This window comes from Rattus norvegicus, chromosome 11, assembly GCF_036323735.1.
Source record: "Rattus norvegicus strain BN/NHsdMcwi chromosome 11, GRCr8, whole genome shotgun sequence".
Lineage (NCBI taxonomy): Eukaryota > Metazoa > Chordata > Mammalia > Rodentia > Muridae > Rattus > Rattus norvegicus.
Window position 1 is genome coordinate 1,705,433 of NC_086029.1, and position 22,100 is coordinate 1,727,532.

Below are 22,100 nucleotides of genomic sequence, written 5' to 3' on the forward strand. Positions count from 1 at the left end.
CTTCCAATGGATATCACAGCCTGAGCAGCCAGGAGTTAGGATGAAAAGAGAGGCTGGTGCATAAGCCAGACACTCAACCTGTCTGGGATACTGACTTACTTTATTAAATGATTAAAAATGTATAAAAAATAGAGAAGTTCGCACCCGAAGAATGGATTAGCACTTTCATGTCTATAATTCCTTCACCTGCTCTCTATAAGCATCTACTACCTCCAGGGACTCAGATAAGCCAGAATTCATTCCCTGTTTCCACTCTAGATAAGGCACAGGTAATCCGTCGAAAACTGCTAAGGTGAGACTTTAGGAAACCTGTTGGAGACATCAGTTCAGGAAGCCAGATGCCCTGGTCTAGGCCTTCGAGATGGGGCTTCACAGAGATGGCAGATTTGGAAAGACGGCAAGGTTGAAGACGTGATGCCTTTCTTACTAAGGAATTGGGGACCTGCCCTTCAGAGAAGATGGCTTCAAAGAATGGAGTCTCCAAGCACCTCTCCTTGGAACAAGTGCTTATTCTTTGGGGGTTGGGGGGGCGGCTGCATTTCAACCTCAGGCACTGGAGAGTGATGGGTCCAGAACTTCACGAGTCGGCTCAGCGTGCGATGACTTAGGTGGAGAACCACTAGCTTCCTCACTTCAACTAGACCAAGGAAGGATACTCTGCTCTGTCTCGCTGCCTTGGAAAGACACCTTCATCCCTGTTGCTCATGCCCAAGGCTTCCTATGGTCCTCACCTCTTTGCTTCTGAGTCAGCTGAGGTGTGTTGACATACCTCACTGTGTGCGAGCTTTCCTTAAGAGCTCTAACCACCCAACCCGTCCCGTACACTCCATCTCTTTTGTTCTATTTAGCTTGATTTTTTTTTCTTCAACTAAACATGAGCAGGAAGTGGATGTCTCAAATGGCTCATGCTTGCAGTCTTCTAAAGTTGAGGCCCAGGTGAACGAAATGAATTGTGGGCAGTACCGCACACAGACAGATCTTTATGCCTATTTTATTTGCTTTCTATGATGTTTAAAATGTCGTGTTTGGGGGCAGGAAATTACAACATGGTAGCAGCAACGATCCATCGTGTGTCTCTGTTAAGGTTTGTTTTATTCAAAGTGACAAACGCTCCTCCCATGACTCCATATTGAAGGAGGTGAAGAGGTGAGCTAGGTCCATAAAACGATGGCCTCAGGACCCAGGGCTGGTGGTTGTCTTCCCCAGGTTGTCCTTCTAATATATCTTGCCGCCAACCGGTTATAGCTGCGATTCACAACCTGTGTGTGGGTCACTATCCCTTTGACAAACTTCAGTCTCCAACATGATTCCCGACTACCATCCATAACAGAAGGAAAATCACAACTATGAAGAAGCAACAAGAATAATTGTGTCATCAAGGGTCGTAACAAAATAGGAACTGTGTTAAAGGGGGCAGCATTAGGAAGGTAGATCACTGACTTATAATCCAAGAAAGAGCATCTAGCTATGGGCCAAATAAACAAAATACAGGATTTCCAGCATGCCAGTAACATGGATAAAATGCAAGCTGGGGAGATAGTTTTGTGGGAAGCAGTGCCTGCTGTGAAATTACCAGCACGTGCATGACAGCCATAACCCATGATTGGAGGGATAATGACAGGACACATGGAGGGTCCCATGGCTCCAGCCTCATATATAGCAGAGGATGGCATTGTCTGCATCAATAGGAGGAGAATACCTTGTTCATGTGAAGGGTCAGTTCCCCAGTGTGGGGATGCCAGGGTGTTGAGGTGGGAGAGGGTGGGAGGAAGAGCATCTTCACAGAAGCAGGGGGAGAGGGAAATGGGAAAGGGGAGAACCAGGAAAGGGGATAACATGTGTGGGATGCTATGATAGCCAGGGTCAGTGAGTTTTGAGTTAAGTAAGAGACGTTGTCTCAAAAACTAAAGAAGAGGAAGATGAATGAAGAGACATGCAAGTTCTCCCTCTGTTCTCCTCATGCACATACACAGAAATCTGTGCACACACACACACACACACACACACACACACACACACACACAGAGCTGCATTAGGACAAACACTCAAAGAATTTGAATTTAGGATTTAGGTTGTCTTTTGGGTGTCTGATCACATCTTTCCTTCCATAAATTTCACTTGGATGACGATATCGAAGGCATGCACGTCAGATACATTTCCCAATAACATGATGCCATTTTTCTCCCAAACATATAGGTTTTGATTCGTGTTAGAAGTCATAGACCCAAGACACAGCTACACCTGGAAGGAAGATCTAGATATTTGAGCTAAGAATTTGCATTCCAGGGCCGAGGTCTATGATGTCACGGAATACAGAAGGTGGTCCATAGAACTGAGATGTTTTCGGTGCCTCGCAGTGTCCCTGACTCCCAATGAGGGCTCCTGAGAATAAGTATAAAAAATAGACTCTAGGATAGCTACATGTGACACTCTCCTTGATTGTATTCATCAATGACATGAAGTTTTGTTTCTCACAAAGAGAATAGATCATCAAGCGTCTATGCTGACCATGGCCACACCAGGTCCGTGTGAGGGTCCACACCCTCTCAAGGCTCTGTGGATGGAGCCAAGAGAACCCTACAGGGCTCAGTGAAGCACTGACTCTAACTCACATGGCCCTGACATGAAGAGGGCGCATATTGATTCTTCTTGTTGTTGCTATGACAAAATACAAAGCAAAAACTTAACGAAGACAGGAATGCTTGTCGACAGGAGTCTGATATGGATGTCTCCTGAGAGGCTCCGCCAGAGCCTGACTGATACAGATGAGGATGCTTACAGCTAATCATTCCACTGAGCACCTAGACCCCAATGGAGGAGGAGTTAAAGAATGGACTGGAGGAGCTGAATGGGGTTGCAACCCCATAGGAAGAGCAACAATATCAACCAACCAGACCCCCCCGGAGCTCCCAGAGACTAAACCACCAACTGAAGGGTACACATGGAGGGTCCCTGGCTACAGCCACATATATAGCAGAGGATGGCATGTCTGTCACCAATAGTAGGAGAATACCTTGGTCCTCTGAAGGCTCATTTCCCCAAAGTGGGGGAATGCCAGGGTGTTGAGGTGGGAGTGGGTGGGAAGAAAAGCATCATGACTGAAGCAGGGGGAGAGAGAATGGGAGAGAGGGGATCCAGGAAAGGGGATAACATTTTTAATTTAAATACATAAAATTCCAATAAAAAAAGAGACAGGAAGTGTTTATTTTGACCCATTGTTTGAGCTGGTACCATCCATCATGATGGGGAAAGCAGAGCAACTCAAGTGTGATGGTCACATTGCAGACATGGAGGGTGTTCAGCTTTCTTTCCTTCTTTCTTTGTTTCTTTTTTCTTTGTTTCTTTGTTCCTTTGTTTCTTTCTTTGTTTCTTTCTTTCTTTGTTTCCTTGTTTTAAATTCCATATATGGGTGTTTCCCTTGTTTTATGTATCTGTATAAAAGATACATATACAAAAGCCACAAGAAACTTAGGGGAGAAAAGCAGGTATAGCTGTCAATAAGACATGGGAGGCCACAGGGCACAAGTCGGTTTCCCTGACGACCACATGTGTATTCATCATGACAGGAGACAGTAGCAGGGCACAGAACTGAACAAGAGTAATCAATGCTTGTGAGCCACCATGTTGGTGCCAGGGTCTGAACTCAGGTCCTCTGCAAGAGCAGTAACGGTTCACAACTACCAAGACACCACTCCAGTCACACACAATCATTGTTTATACAGCCCCCCAAAGACAGCACCACTTGATGGGTATAAACACGCATACTAGACGTGCGGTGTGATTTATTTGTGTGAATGTTCAGTCAGTGTGATAAAAACGCTCTTGTGTTCATAAATTTTGGCAAAGCCGTTTTCCCTTGGAGGTTCTCTTCATTCTCAGCTTTGGTGTTTACATACATCTTCAAGAGAGAAACCGCCCTGACAGCCTACCCCGGCCTCCCCCCCATTTGCAGCTATGCCTGCCTTTCTTCACTAAGGTAAACACCACCTCAGACTCTACTCTTTCATTTTGTTCAGTGTAGTAGACTCTCCAAAACCATAAAATGGAATCCCAGATGCAGAGGGAAGAGGTTTTGCTGTTTGTTACTTCGTTTGCTTTTAGTTGCTTTTTCCCAATTCCACTGGTTTGAACTTGTGTCCCATTCATTGGCAGGTACTTAATTCAGCCAGCATTTTGAGAAGGGCTGTGGGTGGAGTGTGATAAAAGGAAAATTACTGGAGAGAACTCACTGGGATTTTTACGATTAATACAAAGTGTTTACTGACTTGATTTTTCAGTCACACAGAACCCTGGTCGGCACTGAGTCGAACTAAAACTTCACATCTGACAATTTGCTAGAAGGAAATAAAAAACCTTAAAGACAAAATTGATCCAATAAAATAAGCCCTTAGTTGTAATGATTGACCCTCTATAAAGAGAAACATTAAAATTTTTTTTTAAATGATGATTTTGATGTTTTTGTTTAACAATTTCCTATACTTATGTAATGAGTTTTAGAGCTTTCCTTTCTCCAATTCCCCTCCCTCATCCCCCTCCCTCATTCTCCCATCCCATCCTTCAGTTCCCTTTTGCTTCCTTCCTCATCCTCCTCCGTCATCCCCTCGGTCAACCCCTTCTCTCACGCCATTCCCTCTCCAATTGGCACCGATATTCTGAATAAGTCCTTCCTCCTATTTCATGTCTCCTTTCTGCGTGTACTCCCTAAGTTTAATTAATTACATGAGTACAGAGGAATTCGACAGAACAACTTATCTACGGGTACAGGAATGAAGAAGGGAGTGAAGCAGACATTTCTCGTTTCTTTGGAGACTCAACTGTGTCATGGATGTTGTTCTGGAAACTGTCTTAGGAGAGGATGTTTTGCTGAGAACAAACACATGGTGTTTCTGGTAGCTTCCTGGGAAAAGGGCATGTGATGTTTAGAAAGGGTACGAGTATAACCCTGGACAACAGTGGGCAACACCACGGCATTGGCTTGCCTTGAAACTCTTCACTGATGCTCAATGGACTTTGATGACTCTGGTCTTCATGGACCATGCTGTGGTATTGGTTCACCTTTCCTTCTTCACTGACCATTGTTTGTCATGACTTTGTAGAGAGAAAAGCTCCAGAGAACTTCTTGTGGTGACATTGCGGTGGCTTCTTGCTGCCTCCTCAAACCCAGGCCAATTGGAAGAGCTCAATTTCTTCTGGGTTGAAATGTCCTTGGTGATTCGTGAATGGTGTTTGCAAGTAGATCGACCTACCTCTGCTGATTCATGTCAACTGAACTGATATCCTGATGATGCAGATTGAAATCGCCCCAGAGAACTATTTCTAAGCAGGTCCACGTCGTCCTTTGTTTGCCCTATTGTCCTTTCCTTTCCACTACCTCTGGTGGGTGGTGGGCTAGAGGAAGGTTAAACGGTTTAACAACTCTTAATAAAGTAGTTCTTGAAAAATCTAAGATTGGAGTATAGAACCCTCCTCCAATAAATGCTGGTTGCCAAGGGTGGGCAGGATCTTTATGGCCTCTCCCATCTGGAATGAAGTGTTGAGGGGCCCAGTCTTTTGCCCATGACCATAGCCGCCATCAGTTTAAGAGTTCAATGACTAGGTCCAATCTAAAAGATATCGTTTTGCTGTCCACTTCCCCATCTTCTGGTTCTTATATTCCTTCCACCCACTCTTTCATGATGTTCTCTGAGCTGTGGAGGAGAAGACTTAGCTGTCCTATTTCCACCTGAACTGTCCAACACCACTGATTCCCAGCACTTTGTCCAGCTGTACGTCTCTGCCCGTGGTAGTCAGAGGCTTCTTCTCTCATGAGAGCTGAGTGCAACGCTGATCTATAGATACAAATATGGATGTTTGGAAGGAAGTTTGACAATGTATTTAGCATTAGGTTCTTTCATAGGGACTATATCACCCTAACCAGCGGTTCTTGATGACTTTACAGAACCTGGTGTGTGTTCCCTCCTGTGGAATATGACTTGTATCCAATTGGAAAGCCACTGGTTACTCCCATGACTGCGATGTCACTAACACATTAGGGGCACACCTTGCCTGACATTTTAGATTGAATGGTTCATCCCCGAGTAAGGTTGTAGATGATTTTCTTCCCTGGAAGCCTACATAGAACTTTCTTGAACCATGAAGGCTAGCCATTAAAAGGATGCTTCCACCTCAACTTTACATTGACCCTTCTGTGACCTGTGACCCAAACGATTCAGTGTCCTCAGCAATAGGGTCTTACCATCAAGTTCTGGAGGGGTACGAAGAACAATAGCAACAACCTATAAAGTAGTGAGGGCTTTTGGGATCTCGCTGGTCAGCAACTTTCAGGAAGACATCCCACATCTGGCACTGTGATCTTTCCGTAATTTTGGTTTTCTCTTGCTCTGATGAATACACTCACCAAAGCCAGCTTGGGAAGGGAAAACTTTATTTCATCTTATCTGTTCCAGCCCGTCATCAAGGAAATCCAAGACAGGATTGTGAAACAGAAACTACAGAGACTGCTCACTGGCTTGCTTCTAAGGTCACATTCAACTACCTTTACAGAGTCCAGACCCACCCGCATAGGGCGGTTCTGCCCAAAGTAGACCAGGCCCTCCAACATCAGTGAACAGTCAAGGAAATGCCACCTGAACATAGTCAAGGCCAATCTGATGGAGGAAGTTCCTCGAGGGAGGTTCTTTCCTCCAAGACTAGCCATCACAAGAAATCAATGAAAATAAAAAAAGAAAAGAAATCAATAGCTTCAGGGAGAGCATGGCTTACCGATGGAGGGTGCCTCCATTTGAACTCAACAGTTGTTCTTGTAGATATATTCTGTAACATGTTTTATAATCCCTCTCACCAAACCCTGTTCTAACCCAATCACCTAAGGGGAGATGGAGTGGAAAGTAAGTTTTAAGAAAATAATTGGAGCACAAAGAAATGCTTCTTGGAAATAAAAGAAAAAAGGAAGCATTTCTGCATCCTAGATGCTTTCCTCGCACCATCTGAGCAAAGACAATGAAAACCATTACATTCCAGGTACCATAATTTCCAATGTTACAAATCATATAAATAATACTGCTTATCATTCATAAAACACATTGGCACTAATCGTTTTGATGTGTTTTTCTAACTCACTCCTAATGTACATCTGATGAAGTGGAATTGTTCGCCTGCTCATTTATACATGAGGGAAGTGAGGTTTAAACGTCGAGCCAATTTCCCAATACTCTAAGCTAATAAATGGCAGAGTAAGACAGCCGCACTTTCTCTGGCTTCATGGCATGGCCTCGTGAGAAATGCATGTCAGGGTACTTTGGCAGGGAATTCCAAGGATCATTACATGGCAGCTGAAAGTTGTCTTGGATGCAAGAGTGGGAGTGAGGCTCAAGTCAGCTCAGCCCCAGCTCAGGATTCCTGAAACAGAACACCAGAATATGTTAAAGAGCTAGGAGACTAAACTAAACATCTGGGAGTCCTCAGCAGATTGTACAGATCAAGGGCTGAGGGTTCATAAGTATGTTGGTCTTTGTGGGGGTGGAAAGGAACACTTATTTAGATCCCCACCTCCTACTATGTGCTACTACAGTGGAGGCAATGCCTTAAGTCCAAGGTTTTTGGTTTTGTTCGTGTATGTGTGTGTGTGTGTGTGTGTGTGTGTGTGTGTGTGTGTGTTTGTGTGTACATATGTGCATGTGCAGTGTATAATATAGGGACTAATCCATTTTCTCTTCTACCTTATTCATTGAAGCAGCATTTCTCAGTCATACCCAGAGTTCCCCAATATGACTAGTCTTGACAGCTGTCTTGCCCTGGGGATCTGCCCTATCTCTACCTCCCTGGACTGGGATTCCGTGTGGGCCACAAAGCCTGTCCATCATTTACCTGAGACCTGTGGGCCATCTCCTCAACTGCTAAGGTTCAAGTCCCGGTGTTGGATCCATCTCCTTTACTTTTGTTTTCTTATTCTTTTTTTTTCCATCTTGGTCATAATATGAGAACCAGGTTAAGGTATGACTGGCTCACTCAAACAATCACTTAAATCTCTCCACACAAATGTGTTCTAATAAGGAGGAGGACCTTGCTGACTCTCTGTCCTGTAAAGTCTGACCTTAACACATCAGTTAAAGGATGTGATTATCCTAGTGGGTGATTGTGGATGCTGTTGCTGATGTTGAGGGAGGCTGTCAAATGAGGGTCACAGCTGAGTCACTCATAATAACAGATACAAAGCTGAGTGCGGTAGTGCATACCTATATTCTCAATACTCGCGAAGATCACAAGTTCAAATCCAGCCTGGGCTACATAGTAAGTCCAAGGCCAACCTGGGCTACATAGGCAGTCCAAGGTCTGCTTGGCCTACTTACTTGACTCTTCTCCAAACAACAACAGTTTTTTTTCCCTTTTTGGTTTCTGTCTCTCCTATTTCCTCTACACTGATACCAGTGCTGTAGTTTGGGGGTGTGGGCGAGAAGTTTCATCATGTCTGATGGTCCAGGATCTCCCAAGGAGCATGGCAAACCAAACAGTGCAGCAAAGTCTGTTGCGATGGTTGAAGAATAATATGACACATGGGAAGTGCTGTCTGAGGAAATGGCTCTAAGATGGGACAATGCCTCGGGAGACTGGGCTTGGATCTTGTGTTAGTTTCCTCCTGAGAAAAACAATGATGTTCTCAACCAGAGTCTGTGTTGGGAGTACAATGCTGTGTTTCCATTTCAACACTGCATAATCTCCATATGGAAACCCTGGAAATCTTGTCTGATATTAAACAGATTATAGGAGAGACAAGTTGAGTATATACACTGGAGAAAGAGGAACACTCCTCCATTGTTGGTGGGATTGCAGACTGGTAAAACCATTCTGGAAATCAGTCTGGAGGTTCCTCAGAAAATTGGACATTGAACTGCCTGAGTATCCAGCTATAACTCTCTTGGGCATATACCCAAAAGATGCCTCAACATATAAAAGAGACACATGCTCCACTATGTTCATCACAGCCTTATTTATAACAGCCAGAAACTGGAAAGAACCCAGATGCCCTTCAACAGAGGAATGGATACAGAAAATGTGGTACATCTACACAATGGAATATTACTCAGCTATCAAAAACAACGAGTTTATGAAATTCGTAGGCAAATGGTTGGAACTGGAAAATATCATCCTGAGTGAGCTAACCCAATCACAGAAAGACATACATGGTATGCACTCATTGATAAGTGGCTATTAGCCCAAATGATTGAATTACCCTATATCCCTAGAACAAACGAACTCAAGACGGATGATCAAACTGTGAATGCTTCAGTCCTTCTTTAAATGAGGAACAAGAATACCCTTGGCAGGGAAGGGAGAGGCAAAGATTAAAACAGAGACTGAAGGAACACCCATTCAGAGCCTGCCCCACATGTGGCCCATACATATACAGCCACCCAATTCGACAAGATGGATGAAGCAAAGAAGTGCAGACCGACAGGAGCCGGATGTAGATCGCTCCTGAGAGACACAGCCAGAGTACAGCAAATACAGAGGCGAATGCCAGCAGCAAACCACTGAACTGAGTATAGGTCCCCCGTTGAAGGAATCAGAGAAAGAACTGGAAGAGCTTGAAGGGGCTCGAGACCCCCAAAGTACAACAATGTCAAGCAACCAGAGCTTCCAGGGACTAAGCCACCACCTAAAGACTATACATGGACTGACCCTGGACTCTGACCCCATAGGTAGCAACGAATATCCTTGTAAGAGCACCAGTGGAAGGGGAAGCCCTGGGTCCTGCTAAGACTGAACCCCCAGTGAACTAGACTATGGGGGGAGGGTGGCAATGGGGGGAGGGTTTGGAGGGGAACACCAATAAGGAAGGGGAGGTGGGAGGGGGATGTTTGCCCGGAAACCGGGAAAGGGAATAACACTTGAAATGTATATAAGAAATACTCAAGTTAATAAAAAAAAAGAGAGAGAGAACTTGTCTTTCAGAAGATCAAAAAACAATAATAAAAGACTTGTAAATCAATTTTAAAATATAATGTAGAAGAAAGCTATATTTAATTCCTATGAAATTTTGAGCTCCTTAAGGAAAAAAATTAAATACGGAAGTTTCTGAAGAAAACAACACATTCTTGATGACCATAAAAGATATTCCTGACAAAACATCCACTGCTGTAAATCTATTAATACTCTCCAAATCAAGTAATAAATGTGGCACGATTTGCGTCAAAATTCTAATAGCATATTTGATAGAAACGACAAGCTAATTTTAAAGTTAATCTGTGAGAAATACCCAATAGTCAAAATGTTTTTAGAAAAAGAAGAGATTCCATATAAAACACAGTATAAATTCACAACCATTAAAATAATATATTACAGCCATCCAATTAGACAAGATGGATGAAGCAAAGAAGTGCAGGCCGACAGGAGCCGGATGTAGATCGCTCCTGAGAGACACAGCCAGAATACAGCAAATACAGAGGCGAATGCCAGCAGCAAACCACTGAACTAAGAATAGGACCCCCGTTGAAGGAATCAGAGAAAGAACTGGAAGAGCTTGAAGGGGCTCGAGACCCCATATGTATAACAATGCCAAGCAACCAGAGCTTCCAGGAACTAAGCCACGACCCAAAGACTATACATGGACTGACCCTGGACTCTGACCTCATAGGTACCAATGAATATCCTAGTAAGAGCACCAGTGGAAGGGAAAGCCCTGGGTCCTGCTAAGACTGAATCCCCAGTGAACGTGATTGTTGGGGGGAGGGCGGCAATGGGGGGAGGATGGGGAGGGGAACACCCATAAAGAAGGGGAGGGGGAGGGATTAGGGGGATGTTTGCCCGGAAACTGGGAAAGGGAGTAACACTCGAAATGTAAATAAGAAATACTCAAGTTAATAAAAAAAAAAGGGTTTAAACGATAAATATTTTTTTTTTAATTTTTGTCTGTGGTACCAGGTTCAGTGTTCTGCATAAACTATAAAACACGGCAATTTCTTTCTTTTTTTTTTTTAAATCGCCAAACAGAATGGATCTTATATTTTTCTATCTAGGTGTAATCGAGACGTAAAAATAAATTCTTTGCTTTAAAAAAAAAACTAATTATGTTTCATTGGCTTTTTTTTGTTAATTTCTTATTTTTATTGTTTTGTGTTTTGGGGTTCATTTTAACAATTATTTTTTCATTGAATTAATTATTTTCTTATTTTCTAGTGTAGATAAAAATTTAGGTTGCTGGTCTTTGTTTCTAATCTAAGAATTAGTGTTGTAAATAAAGTTTCCTCTTAGCACCATCATAGTTATGTCTCACACATTTTGATAGTATGTTTCCTATCTTCTTCTTTTTTTCTTACTGTTACATATTTTCATTATTTCTTGACATCTGTATTACTTGTGAATGTGTGATTTAATGTTTCTGGACTGGGAGACTCCTGTTGTCTCTCATTGAAGACGTCTATTTTAGTTTTGTTGTATTAGCAGAACACATCCCGATGGGCTGGAGATGCAGCTCAGTGGACAGAGTGCTCACTTGGCTCTCACACAGCTCTGGGCTCCACCTACACTACCTCATCAGCCTGGTGTGGTGGTCCATGCCCAGAGTCCCATTACCAGGAGGAGAACCAGGAGTTCAACATCATCCTCGGGTGCATAGTGTGTTTGAGGCCAGCCTGGGCTACATGAAACCTGTATAAACAAATATTTCCCACAAGACATCCTTTCTTAGGCATTGGCCTCACTTTGTTCTGTGGTTTCTGAGTGTCTGAAAAGTCCAGGGTACTTGAAGGAAAAGAACATCCTGGTACTACTAGGGACTGTCAGTCAGAGACATTGGCTGGTGAAGCCATCTCATCCCAGCTGGTTTTCCGCCTGTTTCTGTTGCTGATGGGCTGATGCGTGTCCACGGCTTTACTCATGATCGCCCTGCTTCCTTTTAGCTGTACTCATTCTTGCTTCCTGCTGAGACCGTGATGGAGTTAGTGACACAGATAATTGGGGTCTCCTTCCAGCCCACTGATTCTCTCAACAATAAGTTCTTTCTCTGTAGAAATAGTTTCTCTGTTGCCTACATTATCAGACATAAATATAACACTCTTTTCTGTTTTATTTTGACACTGGGTTTCATTATGTAGGTAGGACTGGCCTGAAAGTCACTGTATAAACCAGGTCGGAATTGAACTCACAGAGATCAGCTTGCTTCTGAGTGCTGGGATTAAAGGGGCATACCTGGCTCCTTCTTTTTTTAATTTTTTTTTAAATTTATCTCTATAGTGTGTGTGTGTGTGTGTGTGTTTGTGTGTTTGTGTGTGTGTATGTGTGTGTGTTTGTGTTTGTGTGTGTGTATGTGTGTGTATGTGAGTGTGTGTGTGTGTTTGTGTGTGTATGTGTGTATATGTGAGTGTGTGTGTGTTTATGCGTGTGTGTGTGTGTGTTTTGACGAAACAGTCCATCAGATCCTCTGAGCCCCGATCCTCTGCAAGAGCATCCAGTGTTCCTAAGCAGTGAGCCATCTCCCCAGCCCCTTCTGCCTGCTCTAAACTCCACTTCATTGTTCATCTTGCCCAGACATTCCTTTAATTCCTCCTGTTAGTGTTTGTTTTAATTCAGTGAGTTCCTATTCGATTTTCTCTTGTTTCTTCTATTACATCACCAAGATGATGTGTATATTTTCTTTTGGAAGTTTCTCATTGACGACGCTTGAATCCTGGCTTTAAAATGCTTGCTGACAATTCTGACAATGGTTTTCTCTTGGTGCCACCACCAGGGAACTGGTTTTTCTCCTCTGCTTTTCATTTAGGGGGATGGTCATGGTGTGACATGATTTCCATTTTAACATCGTTTGTCTAAGATGTCAGCAGTCCTGACACTGTGTGTGCAGTGGCTGTTTATCCTTCATAACCTTTTGGTGGTGTTTTGGTTTTTCTGGGTTTGCCTGATTGAATAAAAGGGATTATACCTCCAATCCACACCAACAGGCATATCTTAGAGGGGTCAGGAAGAGTGGTTCTCAACCTTCCTAACGTAACCTTTTCATACAGCTCCACCAACTTTAAAATTATGTCATTGCTACTTCATAACTTTAATTTTGATATAGTTATGAATTGTAATGTAAATGTCTGATGTACGGGATATATGATATGTGACTCCTGTGCAAGGGCCATTTGAGCTCCCAAAGGGGTCTCCATCCAAGGGTTAAGGACCTCTGATCTGGACTTAGTGGGATCCCCTTACCGACGTAGATGGGTTGCCCAGTGTTGCTGGGGAGGAGTCTCCATCTCTGGAAGGCAAAGTATATTCCACGATCAGGCTTTTTCCTGGGTCCCTCTGGAATAGTGGACACACTCTTGATGGTTACTGATGGATCAACTGACTCCAGGCAGTTTTCTTTTACATCATCGAAGATGAGGATTCAAAAAAGGTTCTGCTAGCCAAAAGCAGTGGCTGAAGATATCCCTGGTGATCTTTCCCCTTCCCTAATGGCTCCTTCTCCGCACAAGCCCTACGGTAGATGTCTGAGTCCCTCCCAAGCTGCACCTTTCCAATCTACACTCTTCCTCTTTGGTGTTTCTTTCACGAAGAGCACACACGCTAACCCTGAACCCATGTTGCCTTCAGTCAGCACTAACAACCTATTACTCTATGCCAGTTTCGTTTTCCCATATGACACGGTTGCTCACAATTCTGAGTCATATTCACGCATGTATGGACAAACAGAATGGCACCGATTGGCTAGTCTATAATGATGCAGATTCTGTATGATTCTGATTCAGAAGCCTGTAAATCCAAGATGAAGAGACCATCGGCAGAGGAAGGAGTTCATGTGGGTTGTTGTCACCACAGAAGGGATGCAATGGGCTAGGAAGGCAAGAGAGGGAGCAAACTCCCTTTCATAATTTAACCTTTTCCACAATAGCATCATTAATGGATCTTTATTTGTACGTCGCATCCCTCTTGACCTAATAAATTCTTCAAAACTATATTCCCACTGGTGATTAATCTTCAGAAAATTACTTTTGGGTGAACACATTCAAACCAGAGATGAGGGTGAATATTTGGATATCTATAGTGGGTGTGGGCATTATTCTTCCCAGGTCGTGTACCCGTAAGATTTCTAACTACCTCCTTCCCCATGGTAGCCTCACTGAATGACATGAATTCCGGGTGATTAATAAGGTACAGACACCAAAGCTCATTGCCATATCCTGTCACCAGTATCAAGCTCGAAACAGAAAGAGCCACCTGTGGGAAGGAAAATACGAATAAACTTTATGGTATCTCTAAACTATAAACCCCCAATTTAATCAAAACATTGTTTAAACTCAGTTCTCTTATATCGATGTGCTTTAAATGTACAAGTCAGTGGGCTTGCTTGTGACTCCTTGTACAGGTTTATACTGTACATTAGCCATCTTCATCCTCACAAATCACCTCCATTTCCACCTGCACACACACACACACACACACACACACACACACACACACACACACACACCCTGCTACTCCCTGTCCGCTTCCTAAATGCCCCCTTTCACTTAATATTCTTTATTAACATCTAAATTCCACAATCGTCTGTTTGAATCTGGCTTGTTTCACTTAACATATTGTGTTTTACACTCTGATCCGTTTTTCTGAAAACAAAACCCTTTCCTCTTCCACATAGATGAAAATCACATCAATGTACATCACATTTTTAAGCCATTCATCCAGTGATCAACAGCTAAGTTTATTCCAAAGGCTTGTCTATTGAACACAGTGTGGCAATCAGAAAGTATGTGCAGGGTCCTGGTTAGTTTTTATTATCAGTTTGACTCAACCTGGGAAGAAGGAGCCTCAGCTGAAGAATTGCCTCTATCAGAATGTCCTTTGGCCTCATCTGTAAGGAATTTTTTTTGATGGTTGATGTGGAAGGATGTAGCCCACTATGGGGAGTGTCATCCCCTATGAAGGTGGCCCTGGGTTGTAGGAGGAGAGAAAGCTGAGTAGGTCATGGATAGCAATCCAGTGCCCAGCATTTCTAAGTTGTCTCTGCTTCCTTTCCTGCCTCTAGAGTCCTGCCTGAGTTCCTGCCCCAACGTCGCTCAGTAACAGACTAGTACCTAGAAGATAGAGTGAGACAAACTCTTTCCTCCTCAAGTTGACGGCTATGACGTGATTGTTCTTCTTGTTGCCTACCTGTTCTTCCCTTTTTTGAAAGTTGTCTCTGTTTATTGTTCTTAGAAAGATGATATTACATGTTTCCTCATGGGCTCTCTGTCTCTCACAATGTCTCTCTCTGTCTCTGTCTCTCACTGTATTTGTGTGTTTGAGTGTGTATATGTGTATGTTTGTGTGTGTGTTTGGGTGTGCATGTGTGTGTGTTTGTGTGTGTATGTATGTGTGTGTTTGGGTATGTATGAGTGTTTCTGTGTGTATGTGTGTATGTTTGAGTGTGCGTGTGCCTGTGTGTGTGTGTGTGTGTGTGCGCTTTCCAGGCTTAAAAAAATGCCCAAGACTGTAAATCTCAGCAGGTGCCTAGAGAAGGAAGATGAAGGGGAGAAAAGGGGGAAAAATCATGTCATGTGAGTTAACACCACATTGAGGTCAGCCACATAGTGGACAACAGTTACATAATGGCAGAGGAGTCATGAGAGCATACAGAGAGGAAAACTCAAAGTGTGAAGGAAAATGTGCTTAAAACTAGGATAGAAGGGAGAAAAAGAAGACGGTGCGCTTAGAAAAGTGGACAGATTTTAAAAAGCTGCCATAAGTTGTTAAGCTCTAAGTACATATGAAAAAATTATAATGTTAATGTGGAAGGGAATTACTAGGGAGAGGGAAGGGAGGGTCAGAGTGTGGTGGGGACAGGGGAAGGTTCTGAAAAGGATCCTTTTGAAGATCTGAAGAACTATGTGACATAAACAATTAAAGTACCCTGTAATTTACAGGTAAATTCCATACTTACCTGCATCCAGTATTCTGTCTACCCATATTTCAAAAACAAAATTATGTCATCTATTTCATCCTGTTTTGCTGCATTTGATCTAATAAATTCCTTGTAACAAGAAGTGCTGGTAAATTTTAAAGACATGTAAAATATTACTGGTCGATATCCGGTTTGTCATGTTTATCCCGACTTTGGAAGCAGGTCCTGGAGCTAATTTTTCCTCGCTCTTTGCAAAGAATCCATAATTCATGATTGCCATTGACTTCAGTACAAGGTATTTAATCTTGTCAAATAACAGCTTTGTTTGAATAAAAATGGCCCTCCTCTAATTGTGGGTTTTGATAAAGCTAATTTTGCGGTGCTATCCAGTGGGCTGCCTCGGAGAGAGAGGCTAGCAATATTTCTGATACGGAGAATGACTTAAAGTTAACCAAAGGAAAGATAGGAGCTGGGAAAATAACCACCAAGGATGTTGGTGACTCAGAAACCAAAGACTTTTTCAGAAAAAAAAATGCATGAAAAGAGCTACTTGGGCAGACTGTGACTTGAGTCATCAGAATATTTGGGTGGGGACTTTATTTTGGGTCTCCAAGAGGCTACAGGAGAAGCTAAAACCTAGATGCTGGAAGTTTCTAAGCGTAACTAGGGAAGGAACTGGCCTGAGAGGGCTTCTATGATGTAAGCAGAGCCTGGATGATGTCACAGAGCACTGGGCGGAGGTTGTGCTTCTCTTCCACTTGGAGGCACTAGACTCCTTGAAGGTGGGTTCACTATCTTCCCAGCGGGCTGTGAAAGCCAGTTCAGCTCCTGAACCCCACAATTGTTCAACAGGCTTTTGGAGCCTGACCGGTGTCCGAAGACAGAATCTGGACGACTAGGACATTTTTCTATCGGTAAATACGTTTATGAAGTTAACTGGGACCCATTTAGCCCAGAAAGCTAAAAGTTCTCCCTCGTACAGCGAGTAACCGTATGTTCTGATGTCTTCCACGTTTGAGAGCTCGGCGGACGGTCTAGGCTAGTCAGTCTAAGAGTTTATTATCCTTTGCTAACAATATCTAATTCATAATCCTACTAAAATGCCAAAGCTCCTCTCTGTGCCTGTGCATTTTAGGAGATAATATTTCTTTTTGATGTTGTTGTTGTTTTTTTTTTTTTTTTTTTTTTTTTCGGAGCTGAGGACCAAACCCAGGGCCTTGTGATTCCTAGGTAAGCGCTCTACCACTGAGCTAAATCCCCAGCCCCTTTGTCTGAATATGTTATTCTGAGCTGTAGAGGACCATTTTTTCATTTCACTTTGAACGTTAGATTTTGATTTTTGAGACAGGGTTGTTCTGTGGGTAGATTTGGCTATCCTGGAACTAACTCTGTAGACCAGGCTGGCCTTGATCTCACAGAATTCTGCCTCCATCTGCCTCTTGAGTGCAGGAATTAAAGGTGTGCTCCACCATTGCCCACCCCTCCTACGAACTTCTGATTACGACAGAATTAGATTCAGATGCTCAACCCTGTTTACCATCGCGTTCCTCACCTGCTCCAAAGGTGAGGTCCTGGACAAGAGCCCTGGTCCAGTCCTCTCCCCATCCCACCCCCATTGTTCTTGCAGGCACTCACATGACAGAGGCAACAGCATTGTGTCTGGTTTAAGTAGGCGAGCTCTTCAAACCCAGGCCACGGGCAAGTATGAAGCCTGAACACAGAACGATAGCCACAAGACAGTGGACTAGGATGCCGTGGCCTACCACACTAGGTATACAGCCAAGAAGAAGAGGATGTCTCTGAGGAGGATGAGCACACAATCCTTCCAGAAGCAGAGGAGGAGGAGGCCTTCTCCCAGGCCCTGGGGAACATTGTGGGCTGCAGAATTTCTCACGGATGGAAGGAAGGTGATGAGCCTGTCACCCAGTGGAAGGCCATCATTCTAGATCAACTGCCAACAAATCCCTCTCTCTATCTTGTCAAGTATGATGGAATTGACTGTGTCTACAGACTGGGACTTCACAGCGATGAGAGGATTTTAAAGCTTAAGGTCTTGCCTCACAAAGTAGTGTTTCCTCAAGTGAAAGACGCCCATCTCGCAAGTGCCATGGTTGGCCGAGCAGTGGAGCATAAATTTGAGGGCAAACATGCCTCTAAGGACAACTGGAGGGGGGTGGTCCCATCCCAGGTGCCAATCATGAAGAACTGGTTTTCTATCACCTACGAGAAAGATACAGTCCTTTACATCTACCAGCTCCTGGATGATTACACAGAAGGTAACCTCCGTATCATTCCAGAGACTCCTCCAGCAGAGGTGAAGTCAGACGTTAACAGCGACATCTTACCAGGTCAATGTGTGCAGTTCATCAGAAGCGACGGGTCCAAAAAGATCGGCAAAGTCATTTACCAAGTTCTAGCCAAGCCTTCTGTGTACTTCATCAAGTTTTATGGCGACGTCCACATCTAAGTCTATAATCTGGTGGAAAAGATACGTTAAGGTGAAATTCGCAAAGTGTGGGGGACATAGATGGGTAATTTATAGGATTTGGGAGAAAATGTTTGTTTTTATGTGTTTCAGATACACAAGGGCCTTTGACAACCCCAGTATCTTTTCCAATGGAATTTGTTTTTGCTCTAAAAATTAAAATGTGCGATGTGACGTGTTGTATGTGAACACTTTGGTGGAGGAGACGGGCTTTGGTGGATGGAACATGGAGAGGAAGCCGGAAAGGTCAAGGCTGTGAACAGTAATTCTGATGTCACGTAGACTAAAACAAATAGGACTGAGCTGGTCTGGTCTTTAGGGAGAGAAAAGAACTGTTGATGAGGCTTAGAGGAGCAGGGATGGCACGGGGGGAAAATGACGGATGTTTAGGGAGCAATGGAGAGGGGCCAGACATAGATAGACTCTCTGAGGTGAAGTTTGAGGGAGAGACAGACTGTTGGGGAAAGAGGGGCAGGGAACAGGGAGGTGGTCTTGGAACTCAAGGGGAAACCCAATAAACTGATCCAAGCAGACTCAGAATCAGAGAAGGTCGGGGATTGTTTGACTAACGAAACCTAATGAAACCTGTATCTCATCTGCAGATGTATTATTTTTAATTATGTGGGTGGGTGCAGGGAATGAACACAGGAGACCACAGAGATAAGAATAGTCAGGTCCCCTGGAGCTGGAATTAAAGGTGGTTGGGAGCCATTGGACATGAGCTCAAAGAACAAATCCACGTCCTCTTTCAAAGCAGATGAGCTCTTGATCCATTGGTTATCTCTCCAGGCCCCTAAAGTCATCTTTTTAAATACATCCAACCTTCACATGCAGAGAAGAGACCAGGATGAGGGTAAGAAAGATTAAATTGATGGTGATGTTGAAGAAAGACTAAAAAACACATGAGGGAGTAGAGGACACTGAGGCATGAAGGAATTCCAAATGGAGTTCTCAAAAAGTGAAGCAGGAGACCAGGAAGAACAGAAAGGGTCTAGAATGAGTTGAACTTGGGCCGCATCCATATTGGTCTCTTTGGTTCCTTAAAGAACAGCCAAGACATCACTACAGAAGGTGGATGTGAGGTGGAGGATTCCCCGGAGGACATTTTGATGAGGATAAATCAAGAGTAGTGAATGCCAAACTCAGTTTATATCTATCGATTCCTGAAAGTATCATAAAGCCCATTATTTTGTATGATCAGTAAAAAGTAATTTAAAAGGGAAGATGAGGATGCCGTGAGCTTCTGTCAGGTGTTACGTGGATCCTGTGTTTAGCTTCCCTGAGCACGTTAGACTCTATTGCATCCTGTAATATTTTTAGAGGTCTCTGCTCAATGCCCCTAGATGACCACAAAGAGCTCCTGCACTGGCTTGTCTTGCCTGGCTCTTCTTCGACTGGATGGCTTCCTGCACACCTGTGGGCCCTGTTACCGTATCTATCCCCATGAATTTCCCATCTTTTACTCACATGTAAGCTTATCCTCAGAAAACTCTTGACGGTGCCTCCAGTGCAGAGGTGCTGAGCCCTTTCCTATGCCATTTGCTGTGACTTTAAAATGCTTTGTGGTTCCTGACCATGTGCCTCTCTCCTCCTGAGAAGCCCCTGTGCACCCCATGGGGTCTCCCTGAGCCACATCTACACTCCAAGAGTTTCTTTGGAGACAACCTTATATTGGACTCATTCATTGCTGTTTCTTCTCTCAGGAATAAGTTTCTCACTGCAGGACTTGAAAAAACTTTCTATCGTGGATTAATTCTGCTATTTGGGGGTTTTTATACTGGCTGGTTGTCTGACGGTTTCATTGCTGTGAAAAGACACCATGACCAAGGCAATTTATAAGGGACAACATTTTTTGGGGGTTCTTTTATTTTTTTTGGAGCTGGGGAACGAACCCAGGGCCTTGCACTTCCTAGGCAAGCGCTCTACCACTGAGGTAAATCCCCAACCCCAAGGGGCAACAATTAATTAGGGCTGGATTTCAGGTTCAGAAGTTCAGTCCATTTTCATCAAGGCAGGAATCATGGAAGCATCTAGGCAGACATGGTGTTGGAGAAGAAGCATATCACCCCCACAGTGATATACTTCCTCCAACAACGCCACACCTATTTCCACAAGGCCACACCTCCTACTTGTGCCACACTTCCCATGGGACAATCACATTCTAACCACCACCCTGATTTTATGCCAACTGGAGACAAGCTAGAGAAGAGGGCGCCTCCGTTGAGAACATGCGTCCATAATATCCAGCTGGAGGGCATTTTCTTAGTGATTGGTGGGGAGGGACCAGCCCACTGTGAGCGGCACCATTCCTAGGCTGGTGGTCCTGGGTTCTATAAGACAGCAAGCTAAGCAAGACATGAGGAACAAGATGGTAAGCAGTGCCCCTCCATAGCCAATGCCTCAGTTCCTGTCTCCAGGATCCTGTCCTGTTTGAGTTCCTGTCCCAACTTCCTTTGCTGATGAGCAGCAACTTAGAAGTGTAAGCTGAATAAACCTTTTCTCCCTAACTTGCTCTTTGGTCACCCTGTTTCCTTACAACAATAGGAACCCTAAGTAAGACAATTTCTTATAGAAACGGTAAGTCTAGTAGAGCCACAGACGCTTACCTCATAACCACAAATAGAGACGTATAGACACTTTGTTTTAATTTAAAGGTAAGCCTTGCTCATGTACTGACCTGTGACTTTCTAGTTTGTTTCCTTCTCTCCGTGATGAATGCCATGATCAAAACTAACTTGGCGAGGAAAGGGTTATTTGCATTTCAGTTTACAGACCATCACTGAGGGAGACCAGAGCAGGAGCTTGAAGCCGTAACAAGGAGCTCTGCTTGTTGGCCTGCTCCCTGTCTCAGTCACTGTTCTGTTGTTGTGAAGAGAAATCATGGTGAAGGCTACTACTATAATGAAAGCATGTAATTGGAGGATAACTTACAGTTTCAGACGTCTGGTCCATCATCATGGTAGGGAGCATAACACAGGATCAATAGAGAGCTACTGCTCTGTAAGCAGAGAGAGAGAGAGAGAGAGAGAGAGAGAGAGAGACAGAGAGACAGAGAGACAGAGAGACAGAGAGAGACAGAGAAAGAGACAGAGAGAGATAAAGAGAGACAGAGACAGAGATAGAGAGAGACAGAGATAGAAAGAGAGAGAGAGAGGGAGAGAGAGAGAGGGAGGGAGGGAGAGAGAGAGAAGGAGGGAGGGAAGTAGGGAGAGAGAGAGGGAGAGAGAGAGGGAGGGAGGGAGAGAGAGAGAAGGAGGGAGGGAAGTAGGGAGAGAGAGAGAGGGAGAGAGAGAGGGAGGGAGGGAGGGAGAGAGAGACAGAGAGAGAGACAGAGAGGGAGAGAGAGACAGAGAGAGACAAAAAGAGAGAGACAGAGAGAGAGAGAGGGAGAGAGAAACTATGGGAAAGCATGGGGTTCTTGAAAACTCAAACCCCACCCTTGTCGACACCCCCACTTCCTCCAGTGAGGCCACACCTCTTAATCCTTCTAGTCCTTGAAAATACTGTCATTCCCTGTTAACTAAATACTCAAATATATGACTGCGGGAGCCTTTCTTATTCAAACCGCCACACTCCCCATGGCTTGCTCCATTACTATTTCTTACAGCCTAAAAGGCTGTTCTTTTTACACATGACTACTGATGAACTTGCCCACAATGGTGGGCCCTCCCACAACAATCATTAATCAAGAAAATGTTCCATAGACTTGCCGAAAGTCTATCTAATGGAGGCAGTTCTTGAATTGTTCTCTCT

General features: G+C 43.9%; 1 protein-coding gene and 1 long non-coding RNA gene across 2 annotated transcripts; one reads left to right on the forward strand and one right to left on the reverse strand.

Annotated features, from left to right (window-relative positions):
• Positions 1–1,073: 1,073 nt before the first annotated feature.
• Positions 1,074–18,435, reverse strand: LOC134481113 (uncharacterized). Its single transcript, XR_010056342.1, has 2 exons — positions 18,208–18,435; positions 1,074–1,344 (listed from the first exon to the last, which is right to left on the reverse strand). It is a non-coding gene; the product is annotated as an uncharacterized LOC134481113 (long non-coding RNA).
• LOC134481112 (Y-linked testis-specific protein 1-like) lies at positions 16,641–18,633 on the forward strand. Its single transcript, XM_063270955.1, has 2 exons — positions 16,641–16,776; positions 17,490–18,633. Exon 2 carries the CDS (start codon positions 17,970–17,972, stop codon positions 18,327–18,329), a length of 360 nt encoding a protein of 119 aa, XP_063127025.1. The 5' UTR covers positions 16,641–16,776; positions 17,490–17,969; the 3' UTR covers positions 18,330–18,633.
• Positions 18,634–22,100: the final 3,467 nt, after the last annotated feature.

Excerpts from the sequence above, each read along its gene's own strand:
- LOC134481112 (XM_063270955.1), top strand. The coding sequence starts at position 17,970 with ATGGTTGGCCGAGCAGTGGAGCATAAATTTGAGGGCAAACATGCCTCT.